Raw genomic sequence first — 26,113 nt, 5'->3', positions numbered from 1 at the left:
ACTTTACGTGGGCTTTCAACACTTTATGTGGTCTCACAGTGGACCTAGCCTGGCACAAGCGCCGTTGTAACGTCACCGCCACTTCGTGGTAAACGACGGCTGTGGTATCGTCTGTGATACCACCCCACGTGGTGCCCATTTCACCGGTTTGGTGACCCCTCGGCAGAGCGAGCGGAAGGTTGCGAGTTCAAATCCTGGTTGGGCGGGCGAGGGGTGGTTGACTCAGCCCATCATCCCTCCCTCCAGGGTCGATAAAGTAGGAACACGAACCACTTTGTGTATAATCAATTGTGAATGTCCTATGGATTGATTACTCCGAGGCTGCCGAGTATCGTGCTACGCGTGGAGAGAGGAGAGCTGGGTTCACTTCAGCACCACGGACAGCACCTTATATTCACCACACTTGCTGAGTACAGGCCCAAAGTCCTAAAAAAAATACGAACCGGCCAGCAACAAACAGCACCATCAATAGTTGTAATTGCTCGGCGTCAACATGTTTCTGGATTTGAGCGGTGAGATTACTATTGACGAGCCCGGGAAAAGAGACGATGGTCATGAAGATAGGGGACGGGAATTCCAGAGTGGGTGAGTGGGTGGGTGAGTGGGTGAGGTGAGTGGGTGTGTGGGTGGGCGGGGGGGGGGGTGAGTGAGTGGGTGGGTGGGTGGTTGCGTGAGTGGGTGGGTGAGAGGGTGAGTGGGTGGGTGGGTGAGTGGGTGGGTGGGTGAGTGGGTGGGTGGGTGAGTGGGTGGGTGGGTGAGTGGGTGGGTGGGTGAGTGGGTGGGTGGGTGAGTGGGTGGGTGGGTGAGTGGGTGGGTGGGTGAGTGGGTGGGTGGGTGAGTGGGTGGTTGGGCGAGTGGCCGAGCGGTTGGGTCAGTGATTGAATGGGTGGGTGAGTGGGTGGGTGGTTGCGTGGGTGGGTGGTTGCGTGGGTGAGTTGTTCTGACTTCGTTTCTGTAGGTCACAACACCGTTGCCGAACAGTCTGGCGCAGGTGTTGGCAAGCCGCATGCGGCTCTTTAACGACTGCTTCTTGACGTTATTTATTAAGGACCGTCTCGTGTTCACATGCATTGAACTTTTTACCGATTTCGGAAAGAAAAAAAGACTTTTGTTGTTTATTTTGGTTGCTGACCCTGGTCTGGTGGATGAGACGACACAGCGACGGCCTGGTAGAGCTGAGTCCTCAGCGTGGGTGGATGAATCAATGAGTGAAGTTCACAGGGACCACGGTGGTAGCGGCAGCAGCGATAGATGAGTGATAAGGATGCGCCTGACCGCCGGGTGCAGGATATGCCTGTCAGTGGACTTTCCCTGGTAGGATGGGGATGGTTCAATTGTATTTGTTTGTTTTTGGGTGATTTGTTTACTTTGCCTGTATTTTGCACGACTATCGTGTTTTGTATTGTTTGTTGTGACTTTCTTACCCGCCCCTGATATACATCTCTAAAAATAGTTTAAAAGTTAATCGCATTCCGCCAGTATAAATAAATATTCTTATTCTGAATCTGTCCTAAAATGTAGATGCCTCATGCTATAAGGCCATGGGTAGGAGTTGTATTAGGATCAGAGTTAGTAGTGCTGTTCAGTCTTAGGGGACTCTAGACAAAACCAATGCGATAATCCACTTACAAAGCAACCCTCGTAAGTACAACAGTCCCCTCACACGCGCCAAGTCATTGTGGCGGAATTTCCACTTTGCTGTGGCGGGGGTGAGTCTTACACCGGCTCTTATGCAAGACGCGAGATGGATTGCCATAGCAGGACTTTGGGAGCTTGTGATGATGTCTGGAGGGACTTGATCCACCAGTGGAGAGAGGCCCTGTCTGACGATGCCGAATGTAACCCCATCCGCCGCTGTCCTGCCAGCAGCGTCAATGCGTCCATGGCAGGTGGTCCGTGATGGGCAGGCAGGTCGCGTGCGGTGAGGTGGCGTGTGGGGACAGAAGAGCGAGATTGGCGAAGGCGAAAGGAGGAATGGCAGGATTCGATCACGTCTGGATAAGGAAGAAAATCGGCCACAAGACCAAAGTGGACATGAGGAAAGCATGCGGGTTCAGGGACAACTTTGTGTGCCTGTGAGACTTGGACGTGAAAAGAAGACCGATCGGGATAAGCTACTGGCACTCTAAATGTGTTGCTACAGAAGGATTATGCAGCGTCTAACTCGGACCCAAAGTGGAAGAAGACGACCGGGCAGTGATGAGAAGGACGGCACGATCTGGACACATATGCAGTAGGATGGACAACAGGACATTTTAAAGTGTGTTGTTCGTAAAAATGGAAGGTTTGGCCAGCGTGGAAGAGTAGGCCAAATGCCGAGAGGGAGTTCCCGGGAGGCTTTGGCAGTGGCGTCAGTCAGACACTGCAGCGCTGCGCCTCTTGCTTCAACCTCCAGACGAGATTTCGCGAGCGGCCGTGCTCTCGCGAGATCTCGCGAAATCTCGCGTTGCCATCACAGCGCGCGTTGCCCCGGCAACGACCATAGCGACTCCGAGCAGTCGCCACTGTCTCTAAAGGCGTCAAGCGAATACTTTAATATCCACACGACGAGATGGTGAGTTTATCTCTAAGTACTTTACAATGCGACGCACATGCACGAGTAACAATCGGCTCGTGAAGTGTTCCCATTGGATTTTCGTTTAACGTGTGTTTAATGCAATTTGGGCCATTAGGCCTCAAAGCCTTACGGATTTCCTGAACGCTCCGTCCCCGGTTACGGGCGCGTAAAGTTAAGCGGACGCCTCCTGTGTCCAGGGAAATATTAATAAAGTACAGTTTCATTTAATTGTAATATACAACTCTTATACGTTCTATAGCATCTCGGGTCAATGTTGCTGAAAGTAGTGTGGCACTCAGTGGCACGAATATACTGTGTTCACAAGCGGAGTGATCAGCATCAGAATATTTATACTGGAGGAATCCGATGAGCTATGAAGCTCTTTTACAAATGCACCTTCTGACGGGACCCCGGCGTCTCATAAGCCCCCAGCTCTCGCATAAACTGCGTTGCGACGTCATTTAATGTCTGTTGAAGGCGAACAGTACGGCATCTATTACTCTCGACGAGCTCTCCACGATGCGCTAATCAAAGTTTCAAAGTTTTGTTTTTTCTGCGCATTCGTCCTCGCTGCGCTTGGACGACATGACAATAGAATGATCCGCGCCAGGTGGGTCGCGGCGTTGATGTGCGCGGTGGGACGGAGTCGCCAAAAACAAATAAATTGCGATTTTTACTTCCGTTTATTCGGAACCCCGGGGTCCTGCCATAAGGTTCAAATGTACAGTTGGGACGTTACAACAATAAACAGTACAAAAACACGATAGGAGTGCAAAATTCAGATAATGCTAAACATTTTTTTTATTTTACCAGGTAAAGCTCACTGAGATATTTGATTATTTTTCAGAAGCGACATGGCCACAAATGATAGCTCAACGAAGTGGCTCATCATGTGGGAATTTATAGCAGCAAATGCTTTAATTAATATAAACGCATCTTTCTAAATGTCGAGGGAAGAACCAGAGGACAGTTACTTTACTGGTAGTAGTGTTAACCAGAGTGGTCCGCCGGTGTCATTTGCGAACCTCTGCATCGGGCGCTACCCTGGGGCCATGTCACCGCCCAGTGCTGGACCGTCAAGAGAGGGCTCTGGTGGAGCGCCTCACCGTGATCTTAAAAATTGTGTTTTGTTATTTAGGAAAGGAAGTTAGATGTTAAAATCGTCACACTCGCCGAGTACAGCTTGAAAGATGATGTACGAGCTGATTTCGAGAGTGAGATTTGCTGCCAGGAATGTTTTGCGTGTGGGGGGGGGGGAACCCGAAGAAAGTCATCCATATGAGGGGATAACACGCAAAGGTCTGCACAGATGATGCAGGAACCCACTTTCTCATGGTCCACCTACCTCACAGGCCACCGATTTTGGGAGTCTTATAAATTTGTGTGAGCTACCAACCCTGAGTGTGATTCCCCACGTCCGGCTCATTCAACGTGTAAGTGTGGTGTTCGATGTTTGAATGTTGCTCGTGCCTGCGTGCCTTCTCGGCATCTCGCAGCCTCCCAAGGGAAAGAAGAAAGGAGGGAAGAAGAAAAAGGGCTCGGCCAAGGCGAAAAAAACCCCCACGGTGGTGGACGGGATCTCCACGGAGGAGATGAGCAAGGAGCAGGCGAGCAGCGGGGAACAGGGACACCCCACATCACGTAGCTGAGATATGATCGTGAATTCGTGATCGTGAATTCAGTACATTTCGTACTTTTGCCATTCTTATAGCGCAAGGAAGGTGCTGCAGCATTTCACATACATGGTCAGTGGTATGAGTTTTACAGTAGGGGTGATGTTCCTCCGTTTAAATCCCAATTTAGTCATTTGCGCGTACTTTTTAAGTAACAGAAATAACAACAGTATTATTTATATTCCATGTAAATGGAAATTATTCATTCTTAAACACAAAATTTAATAGGCTTATGTGGACATAATACAATTTAATCTAAAAATATATTGTTATATGCCAAGAAAGCTTCCGTGGTGTAATGGTTTATCACACTGGACCTGGGAGGCAAAGGTCACCCATTCAAATCCATCTTCTGGCATAGAAGTTGAAACAATGGTGAAGTTTATTAAATTCCCCCCCACTGCCGCCACTGTCCACCCAGCAATATAATTAGGTACGCCGCAGTCTCACACTCGATTGGCAGGTAGCACATGGTGGGGTAAAGTATGGGTTCGCCAACGACTTTCAACTTGAGAAAACACTTTAAGACGCCATGCATTCAGGGGGTCTCAGCTCCTGACATCGACCGATAAGCCTGTATTTGGGCCCTGTCCGATATGTGTCGAGCAATTTTTACCATCTTTTCTCACCCACTGCAGAGGTGAGTGGTGAAGAGTAGACCAAATACCCTCTAGAGTTCCCTCTTGTGAAGGCGCTTCCATCAGTAGAGGCGTGAGCAAGCAATTGCAGGGCTGTATCTTCATCTTTTTGTTTACATACCTAGCTAACAGGCTGCTGTGTTTAAAAAGCCAATTTTGCCCCCCTACTCTTGTGAATGACCACCATCTGCTCCGTCTCTGCTGTTTGTAATTTTCTTTACACTCTTCCACACTGCCGATTCCCTCCCTCGCTTTGTGTACAGACTCAATACCTTCCTTCTCTCTTCTGTCATTGACTATTTCTCCGAGAACACTCTCCAATTTCCCCACTACTTTGCTCTTCCACCTTCCCACTCTCCCCGTGGTTTCTGTTTCACGTTATTATTATTATTATGCATTACATAGTACATTGCTCATTAGCACGGGGGGTCACCGTGTTTGAGATGGCTTCAATACCGCCACTCAATCTGCCCGGCTCATATTTCCTGGCGACCTGAGCTCGAGACCCGGTCACGACTAATATCAGTAGCGAGTGATATTTGAACCGTTCCTGTGCCCACCACCACACACATCACTCACTCACAGTTACCAGCATGGTGAAGTTCAGTCAAACAACTCCCTTGAACTTAAGGTATAGGGATGCCTTTATCTTGCTGGCTCACTGGGCATCCATATCTTTAAAAGTATACATTTGATAATAGGTTTTTCCCCTTTTTTTGGCAACAAAACAGGTGTTAAGATGTTAAAACACCAAACTGAAACCTTTTACTCTGAGTGTTTTTTGTTTGCATTCTGACCACAAGCATTGTGGTTAATGCAGACATGATTCCTTGTAAAAGGTTTCAGTTTGGTGTTATAACATCTTAACATCTTAACACCTGTTTTGTTGCCAGAAAAAATGGGAAAACCCTATTATCACATTTTGGTACTGGCAAAGGAGGTTCCATGAGGTATACATGTATTTGCCACCCCTAAACTCAACTATCGATTTACTCCAACAATGCTCTTTGGTCCCAAAGTTGTAACCCTCCCGAGAATAAAAACCTGACCAGGCGCAACTCTCATTCAGGTACAGAGCTCCTTCACACAGAACGATCACCCAGACTCGCCGCCCAATGCTTTGTCATGAATAGAGCGCCGTGGTGAATTGCCTTACAGTGATTTTGAAGTCGCTTTTTCTCATTAAGGAAAGTAAGTGAGAAAAGACACACTGAAAGGTCCACAAAGATCGTGCAGGAGCCATCTTGCTGTACTGCCATCTCGTGACAGTAGAGTGGCACAGTAGTAACATCTGTGCCTTACAGGAAAAAGTACCCAGGTTCGGTTCCAAACTCGGGTGCCTTTCTGCATAGAGTTTGAATGTTCCCCTGTTTCCCCATTGCGAAAAAACAATGTAACTGCTTAACACGTAGGCTTTCGCGACCAATATTGTTCATAATCAACGATTTTTGGGTTTAGATCGCGTTATTTATAAATGTGTCGTAACCCTCCACCACCCGACACGGCCAATCAGTAAAAAAGTGTCACGTTGACAAAAGACAAATAGTTCACTGCTTTAGCCCACCGGTGTGTTGAAGCGTGAAACCACAACATTTACAATTTGAGTACGACGTTTCGCTGGTAATTGCATCCAGCATCATCGGGCAATTCTGGCGAATTCTGGCGAATTGCCCGATGATGCTGAAGCGTGAAACCACAACATTTACAATTTGAGTACGACGTTTCGCTGGTAATTGCATCCAGCATCATCGGGCAATTCGCCAGAATTCGCCAGAATTGCCCGATGATGCTGGATGCAATTACCAGCGAAACGTCGTACTCAAATTGTAAATGTTGTGGTTTCACGCTTCAACACACCGGTGGGCTAAAGCAGTGAACTATTTGTCTTTTGTCAACGTGACACTTTTTTACTGATTGGCCGTGTCGGGTGGTGGAGGGTTACGACACATTTATAAATAACGCGATCTAAACCCAAAAATCGTTGATTATGAATGTAACTGCTATTGGCCAAACATCCCATTAATTACACAGGTCCAAAACGTAATAACAGATAATGACCCCACCCACCTTGCAGGACACCAGTTTTTGAAGTTTAACAAAATTGTGTGAATCCACCGGCGCTCTCATGGTGTGTGTGGGGCGTGCGATGGCGCGCTTAACCGCAGCTGGAGGAGCACATTGTGCGCCTTCGCGAGGAGCTGGACCGTGAGCGCGAAGAGCGAAACTACTTCCAGCTGGAGCGCGACAAGATCCACACCTTCTGGGAGATCACGCGCAGGCAGCTTGACGAACGGCGTGCCGAGCTCCGCAACAAGGACCGAGAGATGGAAGACGCAGAGGAGAGACACCAGGTGGAGATCAAGGTGGGTGCTTCCCCGAGCATGGTCGGAGCTGCTACGGGACTGTGCGTGAACGGCAGCGGCGCAGGGTTTGAGAAGCGATGCAGTGAAACCACCGCGGCTAGCCAGACTAATAGGGCCAGCCTTGGTCTCCGTGAGCTGGAAAGTCCGCTTGCTGCAATTTAAATAACATCTACGGGAGTGAAGCAGGCGGCGCATAGTCAATTTTGGTTAATACACATGCAGTTTTCCTGTCATAACAGTATATGTGTATGTTTACATACACGAATACTTACCACGTAGATTTTTGCAGCCAATATTTTTGAGTCATTAAATATATATTTTTTGGGTTAGACCATGCAATGATCTGGTTACATTTTTGTCATGAAACCCTCCACCACCTGACATAGCCCAACACATGTAATTGTCATGTCTACAAGCATTTAACATGTTAATTATTGCTATTGCTAATTTCAACCGAGAAGATAGGTACAAACTGAGCAATCATTGGAAGGACGTTATTAACCAGTTTAAGTCATAGCTGGCTGTGATGTTCCCATCCTACCACCTTCCGACGTTAGTTGTTATTTTGGGCTCTCTGATGTTTTACATTAACAGATTTAATTTCTCACACTAACACAGCTACCTCACACGCCATCCTCGAGGTTGCTGCTCGGCGATCTTCCATTAACATGCCAATCTCTCACATTAACATGCTCATCTCTCATTAACATGCTCATCTCTCACATTAACATGCTAATCTCACATTAACATGCTCATCTCTCACATTAACATGCTAATCTCTCATTAACATGCTCATCTCTCACATTGACATGCTCATCTCTCACATTAACATGCTCATCTCTCACATTAACATGCTAATCTCTCATTAACATGCTCATCTCTCACATTGACATGCTAATCTCTCACATTAACATGCTCATCTCGCACATTAACATGCTCATCTCTCACATTAACATGCTCATCTCTCACATTAACATGCTCATCTCTCACATTAACATGCTCATCTCGCACATTAACATGCTCATCTCTCACATTAACATGCTCATCTCTCACATTAACATGCTCATCTCTCACATTAACATGCTCATCTCTCACATTAACATGCTCATCTCTCACATTAACATGCTCATCTCTCACATTAACATGCTCATCTCGCACATTAACATGCTCATCTCTCACATTAACATGCTCATCTCTCACATTAACATGCTAATCTCTCACATTAACATGCTCATCTCTCACATTAACATGCTCATCTCGCACATTAACATGCTACTCTCTCATATTAACATGCTCATCTCTCACATTAACATGCTCATCTCGCACATTAACATGCTCATCTCTCACATTAACATGCTCATCTCGCACATTAACATGCTACTCTCTCATATTAACATGCTCATCTCTCACATTAACATGCTTATCTCTCACATTAACATGCTAATCTCTCACATTAACATGCTAATCTCTCACATTGACATGCTCATCTCTCACATTAACATGCTAATTTCTCACATTAACATGCTAATTTCTCACATTAACATGCTCATCTCTCACATTAACATGCTCATCTCTCACATTAACATGCTCATCTCTCACATTAACATGCTAATCTCTCACATTAACATGCTCATCTCTCACATTAACATGCTTATCTCTCACATTAACATGCTAATCTCTCACATTAACATGCTAATCTCTCACATTGACATGCTCATCTCTCACATTAACATGCTAATCGCTCACATGAACATGCTCATCTCGCACATTAACTTGCTAATTTCTGACATTAACATGCTAATCTCTCACATTAACATGCTCATCTCTCACATTAACATGCTCATCTCTCACATTAACATGCTAATCTCTCACATTAACATGCTCATCTCTCACATTAACATGCTAATCTCTCACATTAACATGCTAATCTCTCACATTAACATGCTCATCTCTCACATTAACATGCTAATCCCTCACATTAACATGCTCATCTCTCACATTAACATGCTCATCTCGCACATTAACATGCTAATTTCTCACATTAACATGCTAATCTCTCACGTTAACATGCTCATCTCTCACATTAACATAGCCACCTTGGCACGCTCGCCATGGAGGATGTTTGGCGATCTCCCATTAACATGCTAATTTTTATCTGGCAGCCCTTTGATTAGTGGAAACCCACCACCGCCGCAGTCGCTTGCCCACCTCTTACATTAACATTGGCTGCTGACATTCAGGCTACGCCCATTTCAAACCTTTATAAACAGTTGTCTTTAGAAGCTAACCCCCCTTTTCCTGATGATGGCCGCTTGTGTTGCGATCGAATGTCGTAGTTTTTTTTGTTATTTTGTTATTTTCTTTGAACCTATCTACGTAACTTTACCTAAAGACCCAACGAATATGAATTCCTGCAGTCACGAAAGCTTTAAGTCAAGATTTATACAGATCTTAAAGTTCGCGTGTCGACTGTGCAGCAGCTTGGTGATCTGGCAGAGGGGAGATAACGCGTTGTCAGCAAGGAGGCGAGGTGGTGGAGGTGTGATGGAGGTGTGATGGAGGAGGTGTGGTGGAGATGTGGTGGTGGAGGCGTGGTGGTGGAGGCATGATGGAGGAGGTGTGGTGGTGGAGGCGTGGTGGAGGAGGCGTGGTGGTGGAGGCGTGGTGGAGGAGGCGTGGTGGTAGAGGTGTGATGGAGGAGGTGTGGTGGTGGAGGTATGATGGAGGTGTGGTGGTGGAGGCGTGGTGGAGGAGGCGTGGTGGAGGAGGCGTGGTGGTGGAGGTGTGATGGTGGAGGTGTGATGGAGGTGTCATGATGGAGGAGGTGTGGTGGAGGAGGTGTGGTGGAGGAGGTGTGGTGGTGGAGGTGTGATGGTGGAGGTGTTATGGAGATGTGGTGGTGGAGGTGTGATGAAGGTGTGGTGGTGGAGTCGTGGTGGTGGAGCCGTGGTGGAGGCGTGGTGGAGGAGGCGTGGTGGTGGAGGTGTGATGGTGGAGGTGTGATGGAGGAGGTGTGGTGGAGGAGGTGTGATGGAGGTGTGGTGGTGGAGGTGTGATGGAGGAGGTGTTGTGGAGGAGGTGTGGTGGTGGAGGTATGATGGAGTTGTTGTGATGGTGGAGGTGTGATGGAGGAGGTGTGATGGAGGTGTCGTGATGGAGGAGGTGTGGTGGTGTGGTGGTGGAGGTGTGATAGAGGAGGTGTAATGGAGGATGTGTGGTGGTGGAGGTGTGATGGAGAAGGTATGGTGGTGGCATCAATGTATTTTGGCGCGATGACATCTGGATCTTGATCTTGTGCAGGTGTACAAGCAGAAGGTGAAGCACCTGCTCTACGAGCATCAGAACAAAGTGGCTGAGCTGCGCACCGAGGGCACGGTGGCTACAACGCTGGCACATCGCGAGCAGCGTGAGAAGGAGAGCGGCCTGCGCCAAGGCTTGCGCTCGCTGCTCGTCGATATGAAGGAGCACGAGCTGTCCAGCGAAGACGTCATCAGAAACCTCACGCTGGTGCGCTCACAGCCTGCGCACCCCCAACATCTGTTAATCATCATTATCATCAACCGTGGTCTCTCCACTGCTAGATGAAGGCCTCCCCAAGCCACTGCCACCTGTGACGTTACTGCGACACAACAATCCATCCAGCACCTGTACATGAAAACAACCCCCTACCTCCTCGTGGTGCCGGACGGCAATGCTGTGGTGGGCAGTGCCATGGGGGGAGGGCCGAATTAAATTAGCCATTCCCCTCATGGCGTTTGTAACAACCACAGCGGCCAAATGGGGGCTCTGGACGAGTGCGAGGGGCTGGTAAACCCTTCACCTTCAATTAAATACCACTAAACTACGATGTAAAAAACGTGTTAAGCTTGTGCCGAAGGCCCGGGGGGACAGACGTCTATGACATCTCCTGGCCAAACCCCATTTGGCGGAGCCAGGAGACTGAATCCTTACCCTCGGGGCTCCTCCAGAAACAACAAAAAGCCACTTCGGATGGCCACGTGGAATGTTCGAATGCTCACTGCGGAGGAGAGGCTGCCACTCCTCTGTCGGGAGCTGGACCGGTACCGCCCGGATCTCTGTGGTATTCAGGAGGTCCGGTGAACCGGCTCTGGCTCCTGCCACCATGAGGGGTGGACAGTCCTCTACTCGGGGCAGGAGACTGCCAAACAACAGGGAGTGGCTCTTCTCTGAACAAAAGAATAAAGGGGGTGTAGGAGTGTGGCGGTGAGGTGTGGGAAGCTGTAAGCCCCAGGCTACTTTGGGCTTGCCTTCCCATCAACCAGAGGCGAGGAGTGGTGTCGTGGTTACTTATGCCCCGACCGAAGACAAACATCCATGGAGGGATGCAGGCAAGGCCTTCTATGACCTCCTGTCACAGGTGCTGGCTAAAGTGGCCCCTCGGGATAGAGTAATCTTGTTGGGTGACTTGAATGCCCGAGTTGGTCATGATGCGAGCACCTGGTCTGGAGTGATTGGAAGACATGGGCCAGATCAGCTCAATAACAATGGTAGGAGGCTGCTAGATTTTTGTGCAGCCCATGGGCTTGTAATTACCAACACGCTGTTCTGGCATCGGCGCATCCACACAACATCATCGATGCATTCCGGGATCCAAGCAAGAATATCTGCTAGACTACATAGTGACGGAACAGCGGATGCGGGCCCATGTCCTTGACACCAGGACCTACCGTGGAGCTGATCTGTCCACTGACCATAGACTTTTCATCTGTAAGATGCGCCTACCATTCTTCGACTCCGGTGGTGAGTGTACACCCAGGACCCAATTCAAACCCATAGTGGCATGGTCTCAGCTCGCTGATGAAAGTTGCAAGCGAGAATTTCATCATCGCTTGCAGCTGGGGTTGGAATCGTCCCCCACTCCTCCTGATGTCGAGGGGAAATGGGCGAGGTTTAGGACTGTGGCTCATGCAGCTGCAATGGCTGCTTTGGGCACACGGTCCAGACCTCCTCAGAGACCCTGGCTGACAGAAGAGGTATTCAGGCTGGCTGAGAAAAAGCGACAAGCCCACTCTCATTGTCTACAGCATCCCACATCAGAGAATGAGGAGGCTTACCACAGCCTTCGCTCAGAGGTTTGGAGAGCCGTGAGACACTGTAAGGATGGTTGGTGGACGCAGGTTGCTGAGGAGATCGAGTCTGCCTCAATGGCCCGCAATCACAAATCACTCTTTAATTCCATAAAAAAGTAACCTGCAGCGCCACATCTATTACCATCATTAGGGGAAAAAACGGTGATCCAATCTCCGACCCCCAGGAACAAGGGGAGGGGAAATCCCTCAGCCTGGAAAACATTGTGGGACAAAGTGGGGATGACCCTGCTGAGGCTGCGGTGCCTCAAATATTGGAAGATGAAGTCACCCCCTGTGAGTTGCTGCCTGAGGTGCCATCTGCTGAGGAAGTACTGAAGGCGATTCACAGCCTGAGACCAGGAAAGGCAGAGATTATGTCCCAAGCAAAATGCTGTTGGAGGGTGACGTTTGTGCACAGACTGGCCTACATGACATAACAACAGTCTGGACCACTGGACGGGTTCCGCAGGATTGGAAGGATGCCCTGGTGGTCCCGCTCTTTAGTTGTTACAGACTGTAACAACAGACTGTAACAACTACAGGGGCATCTCACTCCTCAGTGTGCCGGTAAAGGTCCTGGCAAGGATTATTCAACATCACCTTGCCAGGCACGCTGAGGAGAGGCTTGCAAAGCCCCAATTTGGTTTCAGGAAAGGGCGGTCCTGCACAGATGCCATATTTTCTGTCCGTCTGCTACAGCAGAGGTATAGGGAATTCCAACAAGACCTACATCTCTGCTTTATTGACCTGGTCAAAGCCTATGATACCATCAGTAGGCCTGGGCTCTGGGTTGTTCTTCGTGTTTTCGGAGTCCCTGACCTGCTACTCACGATCATTAAGGACCTTCATGATGGTGAGCAGGCCCGGGTAAAACTGCATGGCCGGGATCCTTGTTCACCTTGGGGTGCGACAGGGATGTCCTCTGGCTCCCACATTATTTAACATCTATTTCGATCATGTAGCTCGTGAAGCCTTCAATAGCTGTACCGGAGGAATTTCCATCTGGTACAGATACAATGGGAGGCTGATCGATGCCCGGGTGTGGTCAAGGGATGGCTCCCTATTGCTCAACCATGTTATGTATGCCGATGATCTGGTAATTGCTGCTCACTCAGAGGAGGAGTTGGAGGCGCTGCTGCTGAACCTGGAGCTTGCCACTAAGAGGTGGGGACTTACCATTAGCCCTACCAAAACTCAGCACCTGCCTGGTTATTTTGTACCATCGGACACTCGACCCCCACAACTCCCAATTGGTGATAGGGCAGTTGTGGAAAGAGTGGAGAGTTTCCCATACCTGGGCAGTGTGCTCATGATCGGCTCCGGTTTGACAGCAGAGGTTTCACTCCGAATCAATCGAGTGGCATTATCTTTTCATCGGTTGCATAACGCTGTGTGGAAACTACCTGGTCTGCGAATCCGCATGAAGCTTTAGGTCTTCTCGGCCACAGTCATTCCCTCCCTTCTCTACGCTTGCGAAATGTGGACCCCCCCTAATGGAACATCTTCGCCGGTTAGAAACATTTAGGCTAGCCTCCCTATGATACATCCTTGCCTTAACCAGGCTGGATTGTGTGAGGAGCTCACATATCCTTGAAAGATCCGGACAAAGCCCCATCGGTGAGCTCCTCCGGCAGGCAAGGCTGCGTTGGCTGGGTCATGTAGCCCGCATGCCCAGCCACCGCATGCCTAAACAGCTTTTGTTCGGCCGGATCGAGGGGGCTAAACGGGCGCGGCACAGGCTAGAGAAGAGATGGAGTTCAGGAGAATGTGGAGCTGAGTGGACTTGCCGATGACTGGTACGAGTGGTGTCAAGATCGGCCTCTGTGGAGGAGGCTCGTGAAGGACGTTATTTGGCAGTTGGAGGTAGTCGCCCTCCCAACAACAATGGAGGGGGTAGGAGCGATGCTCACAACAACGAGCGGAGTGCCGGGTGGCTAAAGCACAGCAAGTTGGCATAGTGGGCACAGGTGGTGCATCAGCCAGTCATCTCAGTCGACCCGTGGCACCTGGGTCTGCCCCGTGACCTCCAGCCAGTGGGTGTTCGACACTTCACGTGGCCTCCACATGCACATAGCCTGGCACAAGCGTCGTGGTGACGCCACCGCCACTTAGTGGCGAATGGCGTTTGTTGTTGTGTCTTTGTCTCAGTGTCTGTCTGTGTCTCAATGCCTGCCTGTGTCTCTATGTATGTCTATGTCTCTATGTCTGTCTGTGTCTCTATGTCTGTCTTGCCACATCCTTCCACTTCATTAGAAGAAGAGTAGGCTATTGCGTGCCAGTATCATGGTAATTTTTTTTCAATCAAGATAATTAATTGGGAAAAACGTAGAAAATCGCCGTCCTCGCCTGTGAAGCCTTAGCAGGACCCTCCTGAAAATAATGTTTGAAACAGTTGGAATAATAATACAAAAATTATCACACCACGAGGAGGTGTATTCATTCCCTCTTACAGAAAAATGTTTTTCCCATGGCAAGCAATCTGATACATTTAATTCTAAAAGATGAAATTTGAGCCAAAGTAAGTGATCAAAATCAAGCAAAAATGTACAAACCGTTCATCAACGTGAGAGACAAAATGTTTATATGGCTCTTGATGCCATTGCTGTTGAGTGTGTAAAGCTCTTCACTTAGCCATTATGGTGAATGTTAACACATCTGATCAGCATGGAATAGTGGATAAAACACCCTCTAGAGTTTGCCCTCAGGTAAGCCCTTCCACCAGCAGTGGCACGAGCAAGCAACATCAGGGCTGCAGTTTTGCTCTGCAACGTCTTATGGTATTGTGTCTTGTTGGGGAAATTCATGTGTGGGGATGTGGTCTGCGTTTTCCCTTTTCAGAAAAACGATGAAATGATAACTAAGCTGCGGGATGATTTCGAAACACAAGTTCGAGGTACCAAAAATAAAACCCCCACAAAAGTACCCGGCCCCCCCACCGCACGCCACGTGGACAGCGTTTATTGTGAGCATGCCTGCTCCCTGCCGCTACTTACACGCCACTCTGTGCGTGGGCTGCGCCATGCGCTGGCCGTAAATGTGTCCGTCTTGTGTGCATGACGCGAGGCGTTGGAGGGAAGCATGGAAACTAGATTGATAGGCGTTCCCCAACATACCACGGCGGATGGTGAAGTCGTTTTATCATCGTTCACCATTCTGCAAGAATGTGTCTTATTCTCTGCCCTTTGTGTAGGAAACTAAACCCATAGTGTTAAAAAAAACTCAACAGAGTCGAAGTTCTTTCTATAATGAGTATTTAGGCTGTGCTCATCTGTTTACAGCGCTGAGCCAGTGGTGGAGATCCATATTCATATGGCGGGGCAAGTCTCTCCATATTACAACCAACTGTTGACTCACCCACAAAGCGGTGCTCATCAACCACTGGGGGATGATGGGCAGAGTTAACCCCCCACTCCACAACCAAGATTTGAGCTTGGAACCTTCTTGATTGCGAGCCGCTTATCGTGTTTTATTGCTGTGCCTACGACTGTGCATTCATGTGCACGTAATGCACAAGCCGCCACGAGCGTGACGTCGCGTATGCGTTTGACCGGTCGGGCAAGATGTGTTGGCTCCGTCTGTGAACTCCGGCTTTGTCTGTTCGTGTTGGCAGGGTTGCCGCCTACTGTGGTTTTCCCACAGATTAACCGCGTTACATAAGAAATCTAAAACGGCGCAGAAATATAAATCGATATTATAACGAAAAAATTTTAAAAAATTTAGACAAATTACTGGCAGATAACCGCTCATAGTAAAACAGAAACATCCGAATGGATTTAGGGTGATTATTGCACTCGTCTAGCATATTATCACTTTTTAACAACAACAACAAAATCCAGAAAAACGCATGTCAAAAATTTTATAAATTGATTTGCATTTTAATGAGGGAAATAAGTATTTGACCCCCTCTCAATCAGAAAGATTTCTGGCTCCCAGGTGTCTTTTATACAGGTAACGAGCTGAGATTATGAGCACACTCTTAAAGGGAGTGCTTTGTTACCTGTATAAAAGACACCTGTTCACAGAAGCAATCAATAAATCAGATTCCAAACTCTCCACCATGGCCAAGACCAAAGAGCTCTCCAAGGGTGTCAGGGACAAGATTGTAGACCTACACAAGGCTGGAATGGGCTACAAGATCATCGCCAAGCAGCTTGGTGAGAAGGTGACAACAGTTGGTGCGATTATTCGCAAATGGAAGAAACACAAAAGAACTGTCAATCTCCCTCGGCCTGGGGCTCCATGCAAGATCTCACCTCGTGGAGTTGCAATGATCATGAGAACGGTGAGGAATCAGCCCATAACTACACGGGAGGATCTTGCCAATGATCTCAAGGCAGCTGGGACCATAGTCACCAATAAAACAGTTGGTAACACACTACGCCGTGAAGGACTGAAATCCTGCAGCGCCCGCAAGGTCCCCCTGCTCAAGAAAGCACATATACATGCCCGTCTGAAGTTTTCCAATGAACATCTGAATGATTCAGAGGACAACTGGGTGAAAGTGTTGTGGTCAGATGGCATCAACTCAACTCGCCGTGTTTGGAGGAGGAGAAATGCTGCCTATGACCCCAAGAACACCATCCCCACCGTCAAACAATGAGGTGGAAACATAATGCTTTGTGGGTGTTTTTCTGCTAAGGGGACAGGACAACTTCACCGCATCAAAGGGACGATGGACGGGGCTATGTACCGTCAAATCTTGGGTGAGAACCTCCTTCTCTCAGCCAGGGCATTTAAAATGGGTCGTGGATGGGTATTCCAGCATGACAATGACCCAAAACACACGGCCAAGGCAACAAAGGAGTGGCTCAAGAAGAAGCACATTAAGGTCCTGGAGTGGCCTAGCCAGTCTCCAGACCTTAATCCCATAGAAAATCTGTGGAGGGAGCTGAAGGTTCGAGTTGCCAAACGTCAGCCTCGAAACCTTAATGACTTGGAGAAGATCTGCAAAGAGGAGTGGGACAAATTCCCTCCTGAGATGTGTGCAAACCTGGTGGCCAACTTCAAGAAACGTCTGACCTCTGTGATTGCCAACAAGAGTTTTGCCACCAAGTACTAAGTCATGTTTTGCAGAGGGGTCAAATACTTATTTCCCTCATTAAAATGCAAATCAATGTATAACATTTTTGACATGCGTTTTTCTGGATTTTTTTGTTGTTATTCTGTCTCTCACTGTTCAAATACACCTACCATTAAAATTATAGACTGATCATTTCTTTGTCAGTGGGCAAACGTACAAAATCAGCAGGGGATGAAATACTTGTTTCCCTCACTGTAAGGGTGTGGGTGGCCAGCACCAAGCCCCACCACCTTTCTCTCCTAGTAGTAATGTTTACACTCCGCACCAGGTACTCATTTTAGGTTGTGTCGACCTCGGGGAGGCCCACGACAGGTTCAGATAATCGTCACTGGTGTTGGCCATGAGCGGGAATCGAACTCGAGTCGCCGGGTTCATAGTATAGCGCGCTATTCACTGCACTACCATTCTCCACTTCTACATTTACCCACAAACACTCACCCACACACCCAGCCACTCTCTCACTGACACACCCACTTGCTCACCACGCTGCATGTCACTCCACTTTTCTTTGTACTTCTTACCTCATACTGCTGTACTTCTTCCCTCCCATCGTCTCTTTTTCCTAAAGCTCTTTCAATAACTCTTTGGTTCTTTCGGTAAAGTCACGTATAAAGATAAAATAATAAAATAAATAAGACCATACGACGTTTCGATTGCAACACAAGCAATCATCATCAGGTATAAATGAAATAGCAACAAAAATCTAACCAGAAAACTATAGACAGACATATAAGCAGACAGATATCACCAAGATACTATATACCCTGCTCAATTCAATAAATGTGTTATCTACTATTATCTATCTCTTATCTATTACAACTCTCATAGTGCTGTGTGTTGTTGAGCTTTCAGGTATGTGCTTAACACCTGTGTTAAAATAAATATATGCATATATCTATCACTTATGTAGTGAGTTCAACTTAGTCGTAGACGTATTCTTGGAGGCAACACTTTTATTAACACCAACACACGGGGTAACTGCCCCTGAACAGAATAACAACCTATGGTGGTGATCACCAGGCTAACTACACTAATAACACCGTAACTAGCTACAACGGACCGGACCACAGCTTGGGTCCAGGTCCACGTGTTGGAGACTCTGTAGGATGCAGAAGAAGGTTTCTTCAGGATGAACAACAGCGCCAGTCCCTCTGGGGGACCCGGCTTATATCCTCTGTGGCATGGCTGGCTGCGCCCTTGGCCACGACCACCTTCCAGAATCCTCGAGCAGGATCTCGACCCTGACACATGATCACCCCTAAGCCCCCACTTGGGGCCCCTGTGTAGACTTAACCGGTCACGTGTCCTCTGGGGTCAACCAGAGTGCCACGGCCCTTAGTAACTCCATTTCCATGGCCGCCACTCCCACACCCTATCATGTAGGGGCCGGCACTGTACGCCAAGCGTGGTGCCATCCAGCGCTATTTATCAGCGCTCACCGAGCCCCTCTAGGGCCGGTACTGCACCCATATCCTAGAGGTGTCCGCGATGTCGTTACACCGCACGCCGTGCCTCGCTAGGACCGGCATTACCCAGTGACATCCCGCGATGTCACTACACTTAGAAGAGAGTCTGGGGAATGGCATCTGTAGTCGGGTGGCAGGAATTGATCTGTGCCGAGATCTGGCACCGGTATTGTGTTGAACTTTATTACAATAGACTGCACAGCTCCGATAGACCTAGGGCCCTACTGAGAAATATGTCTACATTTGGTCTACAGTGGAAAAGGTAGCAACCCTAGCACGTGCGGGGAAGCGAGTTCAACCATCCCTGTTCCCCGCAGAGATGGAGGCCAAGTATGAGAAGAAGATGCGAGCGTTGCGCGACGAACTGGACCTCCGCCGGAAGACGGAGATTCATGAGGTGGAGGAGCGGAAGAACGGGCAGATCAACGCCCTCATGCGCAACCACGAGAAGGCGTTCAGTGACATCAAGAACTACTATAACGACATCACGCTGAACAACCTGGCGCTCATCAACTCGCTCAAGGTGAGCTGCGCGCACAGCACGCTAAGATAAGATGCAAACGGATTTTAAATGATGAATAGGTTCATTTGACTAACAATATTATAAGCGATCTATGCTTTGGGGTCGTTGCAACAGGGGAAGCATTACGCTTTAAAGCTTCTATACATCTCCCACCAATATAAGTATATCTATTAAATATTAAAATCTCTCCTCTGCGATGCTACAATCCACCTAGCAGCTACACAATGAGCACAATGGGAAGACAATGAGCACAATGGGAAGGAAATTAACAACGATTGTCATTTCGAGAGAGAGCCCCTGCCATAGTCACACAGAATTTCGAACGCTGGCTTTAAAGAGCTGTAAACGGAAAATGAGCACTTCCTCAGTGCTCATTTAAAGAGGAAATTGCTTTCACTGCCGAGTATTTAAATTAACCAGGAAAGCCTCAATTTTATTACCGAGTCGGCACTTTTTATCTTGACACCCTAATTTAGGCACAATTCCCCCCCACCAACCTACTGCTGTCTCCAGGCCTGCTGCTACTGGTGGCATTGGAAATATTCAGGGAGAATTAAGCCCCTAAAAAACAACAAAAGCAGCCATTTGCCACTAAGTTGCAATAACATCAGCACAGTGCTTGTGCGAGGCTAGGTGCACTTTGAAGCGATCCCGTGAAGTGTGGAAGGTTCACTGGCAGCAGATCAAGGGACAGTCTCAGGTTCTATGGGTTGACTGACCCAGATGATTGGCACATGCGCCACCTGTGCCCCCTACTGTGCCAACTTGCTGCATCCTAGCCACCCGGCGTGCTGCTCATTGTTGTAAGCGTCGCTCCTCTGCCTTTCGTTATTGCTGGAGGGCGTCTGCCTCCGACTGCCCAGTAGCATCCTTTATAAGTCTCCTCCACAGAAGTCAATCTAAACACAGCTGGTACCGGTCGTCGGCAAACCCTTCGCGCGTACGCACACACAGGCACGCACACGCACGCACACATCTCAAGCACGTATGTATGCACGCTCACGTAGGAGCAAGTGGAGGACATGAAGAAGAAGGAGGAGCGTCTGGAGAAGGAGATGGCAGAGACGGCGCAGCAGAACAAGCGTCTGACGGAGCCTCTACAGAGGGCGCGAGAGGAGGTCGCCGAGCTTAACCGGCAGCTCGCCAACTACACCAAGGACAAGACGCTGCTCGCGGTGAGCCCCCCTTATATTCAGAGACAAAGGTCCCCAGTGTAGCCCATGCAGGCTGTTGGGGCAAGTGCCGTTATCGAGGACCTATGAAGGCTGGCACGGCGCACCTACGAGGGAGCGGTGGGGGCAGCGTCATTCCTGCCCAGTCACCTTCATCTTCCTCCCCAAGGCTGATGTTTACATACTAAACCAGGTACCCATTTAAGGCTGAGTTGACCTAGGAGAAACCCACCACTGGTTCAAATTTTCGTCACTGATGTTGGTCGTGAGTGGTAATTGAGCTCAGGTCACCGGGTTCCCAAAAGAATATAACCTCACTGGGAATCCGTCCTCTCGACACGTGTATATCAACATGCCGCTCCCTTTCCTCACATCGACAACTATCGTGTTATTCCAACAATATCTATGCCCTTTGTGGTCATAAAATCATAATTATTTAACTCAAGTATTCATGTGTTTGACTGGCTGTGATGTTCATTATATAAATTCACAGTGTATAAGTTTTAAATTGCATAGTATAAATACATGTTTTCTACGTGTGTGTCAATTGACACTTTGAATGCTCTTACAAATAGCTTTTAGGATTTTTCCACGTGAAATATTTGAATAAAATGCCACCTCTCCTGACCTCCTTATCCTGACTAAACTTTGCAGAGTGCGAAGGCCAGACTGAAGGTGATGGACCAGGAGATGCAGGAGTTGAAGTGGGAGCACGAGGTGCTGATTCAGCGCTTTGCCAAGGTGAGCTCTCACACTCGGCTAAATAAACGTAAAAATAAAATAAATTGTAAGAAAACATTGACTTAAAGCTTTTGTGACTGCAGGAATTCATACTCTTTGGGTCTTTCGGTAAAGTCACGTAGATAAACTCGTCTACAAACTAAGCTGTGCCTGCGGCAGTAGTTACATTGGGGAAACTAAGCGACATGTCTCAGACCGTGTTCGCGAACACAAGGCAGATCTGAAACACGGTAGGACCAACACCTCTGCCATGGCTGATCATTGTTTTAACGCTGTGGGCACACATGAAATTAATTTCTCCAAGACGAAGGTACTATGCAAACCCACTGGCTATCAACAAAGATTTGGTCATGAAGCCATCCAGATATATAAACATAAACACAATTTCAACGGAAAAGATGGGTACAAACTGAGCAATCATTGGAAGGACGTTATTAATCAGGTAAAGTCATAACTGGCTGTGATGCTTCCATCCTACCTGCCTGTGTTAGCAGTTATTTCCGACTCTCTGAGTTCCATTACCTTGTTAAATGTCTTTACATTAACAGGCTAAATGTCTCACTAACATAGCTGCTGCTCCCTTTTCCTCGATGTGGCGGTGGCGCTCGTTGTTTAATAGGCTGTATGTCTCTCATTAACACAGCCGCTGCTGCGGGAGCCATCTCACATTGACATGCTCATCTCTAATCTCGAGCAATACAATGGCTTCTTCAGCACCGTAGCCGTGGGGTTACATTAACAGATTGACATGCAAATCTCTACCAACACAATAGCCGAGGTATACCTAGCTCTGCGATCTTACATTTCCTTGCAAATTCCATCTCTAGCCCCACCCACTTACCCTTGGGTTGTACCCATCTAAAACCTTTATAACCTTTGGCTGCAGTAGCTCTCTCGCTATATTTCTTCCTGCCTCAGCAGTCCGCCTGCTGTATTTTTTCACCTAAAGACGATTGCTTGTGTTGCGATCGAAACGTCATGATTTTTTACAATTTTATTATTTTTCTATCTACGTGACTTTACCGAAAGACCCAAAGAGTATGTAAGGAAACAGTTGCCAGTTTTGCCGCACACGTAGACACTTCGAGAGCGATACACACAACATGTTTGGCTTTTTAACTGAGAAACGATGAGAGCTGCCACCGTGGTGTAGTGGTTACTAGCATGCTGGACTTGCCATCCAAATGTCCCCAGATAGATTCCAGTTCTCAGCGCGGCAGTTGAAACGATGGTGCAAGTTTCTCAAATCCCTCTCTGCCCTCCTCTGTCCACCCAGCAGAAGGGGCCTGTGCTCAGCAACTGTGTTAAAAAATTATATTACTGACTCTTTGCTAAACCAAGCATCTGACCAGTCAACGTAATTTTCAATTGTCATCATGGATTTTCTCTGTGTACTCAAAATACTAATTGAGGAATTGGCCAAACATCTTTCAATAGAAAGAATATTCTGACAGACCTGTTCTTCACCTGAGGACGGCTGCTTGCGTTGTGGCCGAAACGTCGTGAGAATTATTTGATTATGTTTTATGTTTATTATTTTATTATTTCCCTTCTACGTGACTTTACCGAAAGAACCAAGAAGAGTCAATATGTAGTTCTGTAGTGTCATCTTCCACGGATGTTCTTTGATGCAGGGTTGTACACCGCTGGTGGTGAAAGTTCTGACCAGGAATTATTTGAATTATTTGCATCATTATGGTGACAGTGCAATTTCTGCATAATTTGGAAGACTTACACGAATTTTACATCAGATGTTCTACCGGCGCAAATTTCCCATTTAAATGAGACAATAGTTTATCTCACGCCACCCCTTCCGCGGATTATCTGTCCCCCCCTCATCAACCAAGATGCGTTGGGTACATGGGCCTGGTGGATATTCGTGCGTGCGGTTGGTTTTTTTTCCCAACGTTCTGCAGTGGGCCTTTGTTCTTGTATACAGCAAAAATATAATAAAAATATACGTTTTAAAACATCAGCTGCTGCTGCCAATAGCACAACGCTAATTCCCAGCGTGTGCCAACGACTCCTTCTCGTGTTTGTACGGGGGCTCACCTTTACGAGCACCATCACGAGCACCCGCGGTATGGACCAACAGATGCCCGGTCCTCATGCACGAATGCCTCCAACTTCGGTTGGACGGAGTTAAGCAAGAATAGATTATTGAATGGAATCATGACCCTGAATTTTGACAGTGAATGTTTGCATGCCCTGCTAGATACATAGCACACGATAAGAGCTGTTTGCTTTTTGGGTTGGAGCTTCCTCTAACCACACGAGGTGGTGACCTTTTGTATGGAGAAACAATGTTTGTGGTTAATAGTACACATTAAAACAAATAGTATCGGGCGGTGGTGGAGAGAGAGAATGGGAGTGGGGTAAGGAGACTATACGGGATAAGGTTGGGGGTGAGTGAGAGATTTTCCACTAATTATTATTTTGTGTTGTGTATTATATCAGATTGCATCAAGCTGTAACCCATAACTAATAGGGATCTTGCCTATCAACATCTAGCAGTTCACCTGCAGCATTGCTTCAAACAAAGCCTGACTGCTAATGAGACACTGAATGTCGAAACCAGTCCAAAGTTTTGTTTGTAATAAACCAAGGCCACTGAAAGGATCTACGCCCCACGTGGCCGATGGAATGTGAAGGAAATACTTTCATATTCTTATGTGGAGGGACAGATATGAGAAGGTGAAGTATTGTTTGCTCATATATTTTGTTGAAATGTTATTTAATAATTCACGCAATATATTGAAATTGCAATAATTCAATATATTGCATTAAGCATTTATCAGATGGCAGAAGAGCTTCCACAACACGACAAAGCCAGACGATGACAATACCAGACTACATTTGAACCTCAGAACATCGGAGGCTATTGTTCGGGTGAGCTGTGTTGCCCCATCCAGTGCATTACCTAGATTTGGAACTCTCATCTCTCATTATCAATGATGAATACATCCATTTCCAAAAGTACAATCAATAAAATGTATTGAATTTGTTGTCCTTCCCCCACACCTCCAATTAGCATGGTTGGCTACGTATGGTGCGAAATAAGTTAACATACATACGTAGTAGTTAAGCCAAAATTAATTTAAATTCAAGCAAAGTTAAAGTTCTTGGTCATCTGTCAATTATTTTATTCTTTTAATTTTTAAAAGAATGCAGATTTTAATTCCTATTTTAATTTCTTCAGCCCTGTGAAATGCAATAATGCCTGACACGTCATGTGGAAACGAGTTGTCGATGCCCTAAGTGGGCGGCAGTGGTGTTGTAACGACCCCATTGTACACGACGCTGTTGTAATGTGCGGAAAGATGCTGGTGGATCTCTTAATTCTGACAGGATGTTGGACCTGGTATCCACGCTGGTGCAAGGGCATAGATAAGGGTGGCGAATATGCGATGGCCAGGTGGCGCAAAGGTCAGAGCACTGGGCTAGCCACACGACACGCTCGGTCACGGGTGTAAATTCGGAAATGAAACTGTGTTTCTGGGTTTGGATGTCAGCCCGGACATCAATCGCTGAACAAAAAGATAATTATATTCATAGAGGTTTTCACCTTCATTTGGCTTATTCCAGTTGTGAGACTTGAATAGTTTGGTTATAGGCAATGCATGCAGGGCATGTACAGGTTGTGCCTCTAGTGTGGCTAAAGAGGTCGATTCAAGTGAATTCACAAGTAGTTCTGCATCATCATATTGTGTTGTTGTTGTTCTGGAGACTGGGAGATCGATGATATTTGTTGTCACCAGATTGATAGCATTCGTCGTGATTTCTCACTTAACAGTGAGCCACGTGAAGGCTGAAGAGTTTAATTTTCCATTTGTGCATCAGATGTGGATACCTGATGCACAAATGGATATTAAAAACTCTCCAGTAGTATGTAACTTGTCAGAACAACGTATAACGACGCAATGCCCCGAACCACAAATACAAAGGAGACATCATCACAGCGATGATACACTCCGCTGCTCCTGATACGGTAATCTGACTTGACCAGTTTTAAAAAAAACTGGTGCAGAAAAAAAATAGAGCCACTAATCTCGGGGTAACTCATGGAGCTATTCTGTGTGTGAAGTTGTCCTGCCCCTTGATAAAATAACGAAACAGCCAATTTGCCCCTTCCTATATCAGTCCCTCTTTTACCCATCCTATCAATCACACAGCCTTCTGGAAATGCATAATAGCAGCATTGATTCAACACAAGCAAAACTCTGGACCGTTTTCCACATTCAGTGTCTCATCAGTCTGGCTCGCTTGAACCAATACTGGTGAACTGCCTGATGTTTATATGCAAGATCCTTATTAGTTATGGGTCCTAGTTTGATACGAAACTCTACAATGCAAAACGCAAAATAATCATGATCGTCGTTGTCCAGAATATAACAAATTAAATTATTTTATTGTTTATGCGGATGGACCGATATGTGAAGGAGGCGCATTGTATGGTGTTTATTTTGTTACTTACAGTCTCTACGATGCCGCAACCACCAGTGATGACCTTTAATGGAGACGTCGTTGCCACCACCGTGTGTTACAGGTGGAAAGCGAGCGGGACGAGCTGTACCGCAAGTTTGTGACGGCCGTCCACGAGGTGCAGCAGAAGAGCGGCTTCAAGAGCCTGCTGCTGGAGCGAAAGCTGGTGGCGCTCGCGCACGCCATGGAGAAGAAGGAAGCGCAGCTCAATGAGGTGCTGTCTGCCTCCAGCCTCGACCCGACGGCACTCAGCATTGTCACCCGCAAGCTGGAGGTAACAACAGGCTCTCCGCCGCATCTTCTTCAAATTATTATTGTTTATAATTAT

General features: G+C 47.4%; 1 protein-coding gene across 2 annotated transcripts in view; it reads left to right on the top strand.

Annotated features, from left to right (window-relative positions):
* The first annotated feature begins 2,448 nt into the window (after positions 1–2,448).
* The window catches only part of DRC4 (dynein regulatory complex subunit 4), a 31,773-nt gene continuing 8,108 nt past the window's right edge, over positions 2,449–26,113 (top strand). For both annotated transcript variants that reach the window (XM_078617755.1, XM_078617756.1), the window contains exons 1-9: positions 2,449–2,554; positions 4,054–4,164; positions 7,034–7,231; positions 10,532–10,738; positions 15,160–15,214; positions 19,185–19,390; positions 20,398–20,565; positions 21,217–21,303; positions 25,850–26,059. In XM_078617755.1, the coding sequence (XP_078473881.1) occupies positions 2,552–2,554; positions 4,054–4,164; positions 7,034–7,231; positions 10,532–10,738; positions 15,160–15,214; positions 19,185–19,390; positions 20,398–20,565; positions 21,217–21,303; positions 25,850–26,059 (1,245 nt within the window). In that variant the 5' untranslated portion in view covers positions 2,449–2,551. The remainder of the gene's footprint in view (positions 2,555–4,053; positions 4,165–7,033; positions 7,232–10,531; positions 10,739–15,159; positions 15,215–19,184; positions 19,391–20,397; positions 20,566–21,216; positions 21,304–25,849; positions 26,060–26,113) is intronic.

Source organism: Lampetra planeri, chromosome 54 (genome assembly GCF_965212315.1).
Source record: "Lampetra planeri chromosome 54, kcLamPlan1.2.h2, whole genome shotgun sequence".
Taxonomy (NCBI): domain Eukaryota; kingdom Metazoa; phylum Chordata; class Hyperoartia; order Petromyzontiformes; family Petromyzontidae; genus Lampetra; species Lampetra planeri.
Note: the sequence above shows the minus strand (reverse complement) of the source record. Positions and strands in the feature narration are given on the sequence as shown.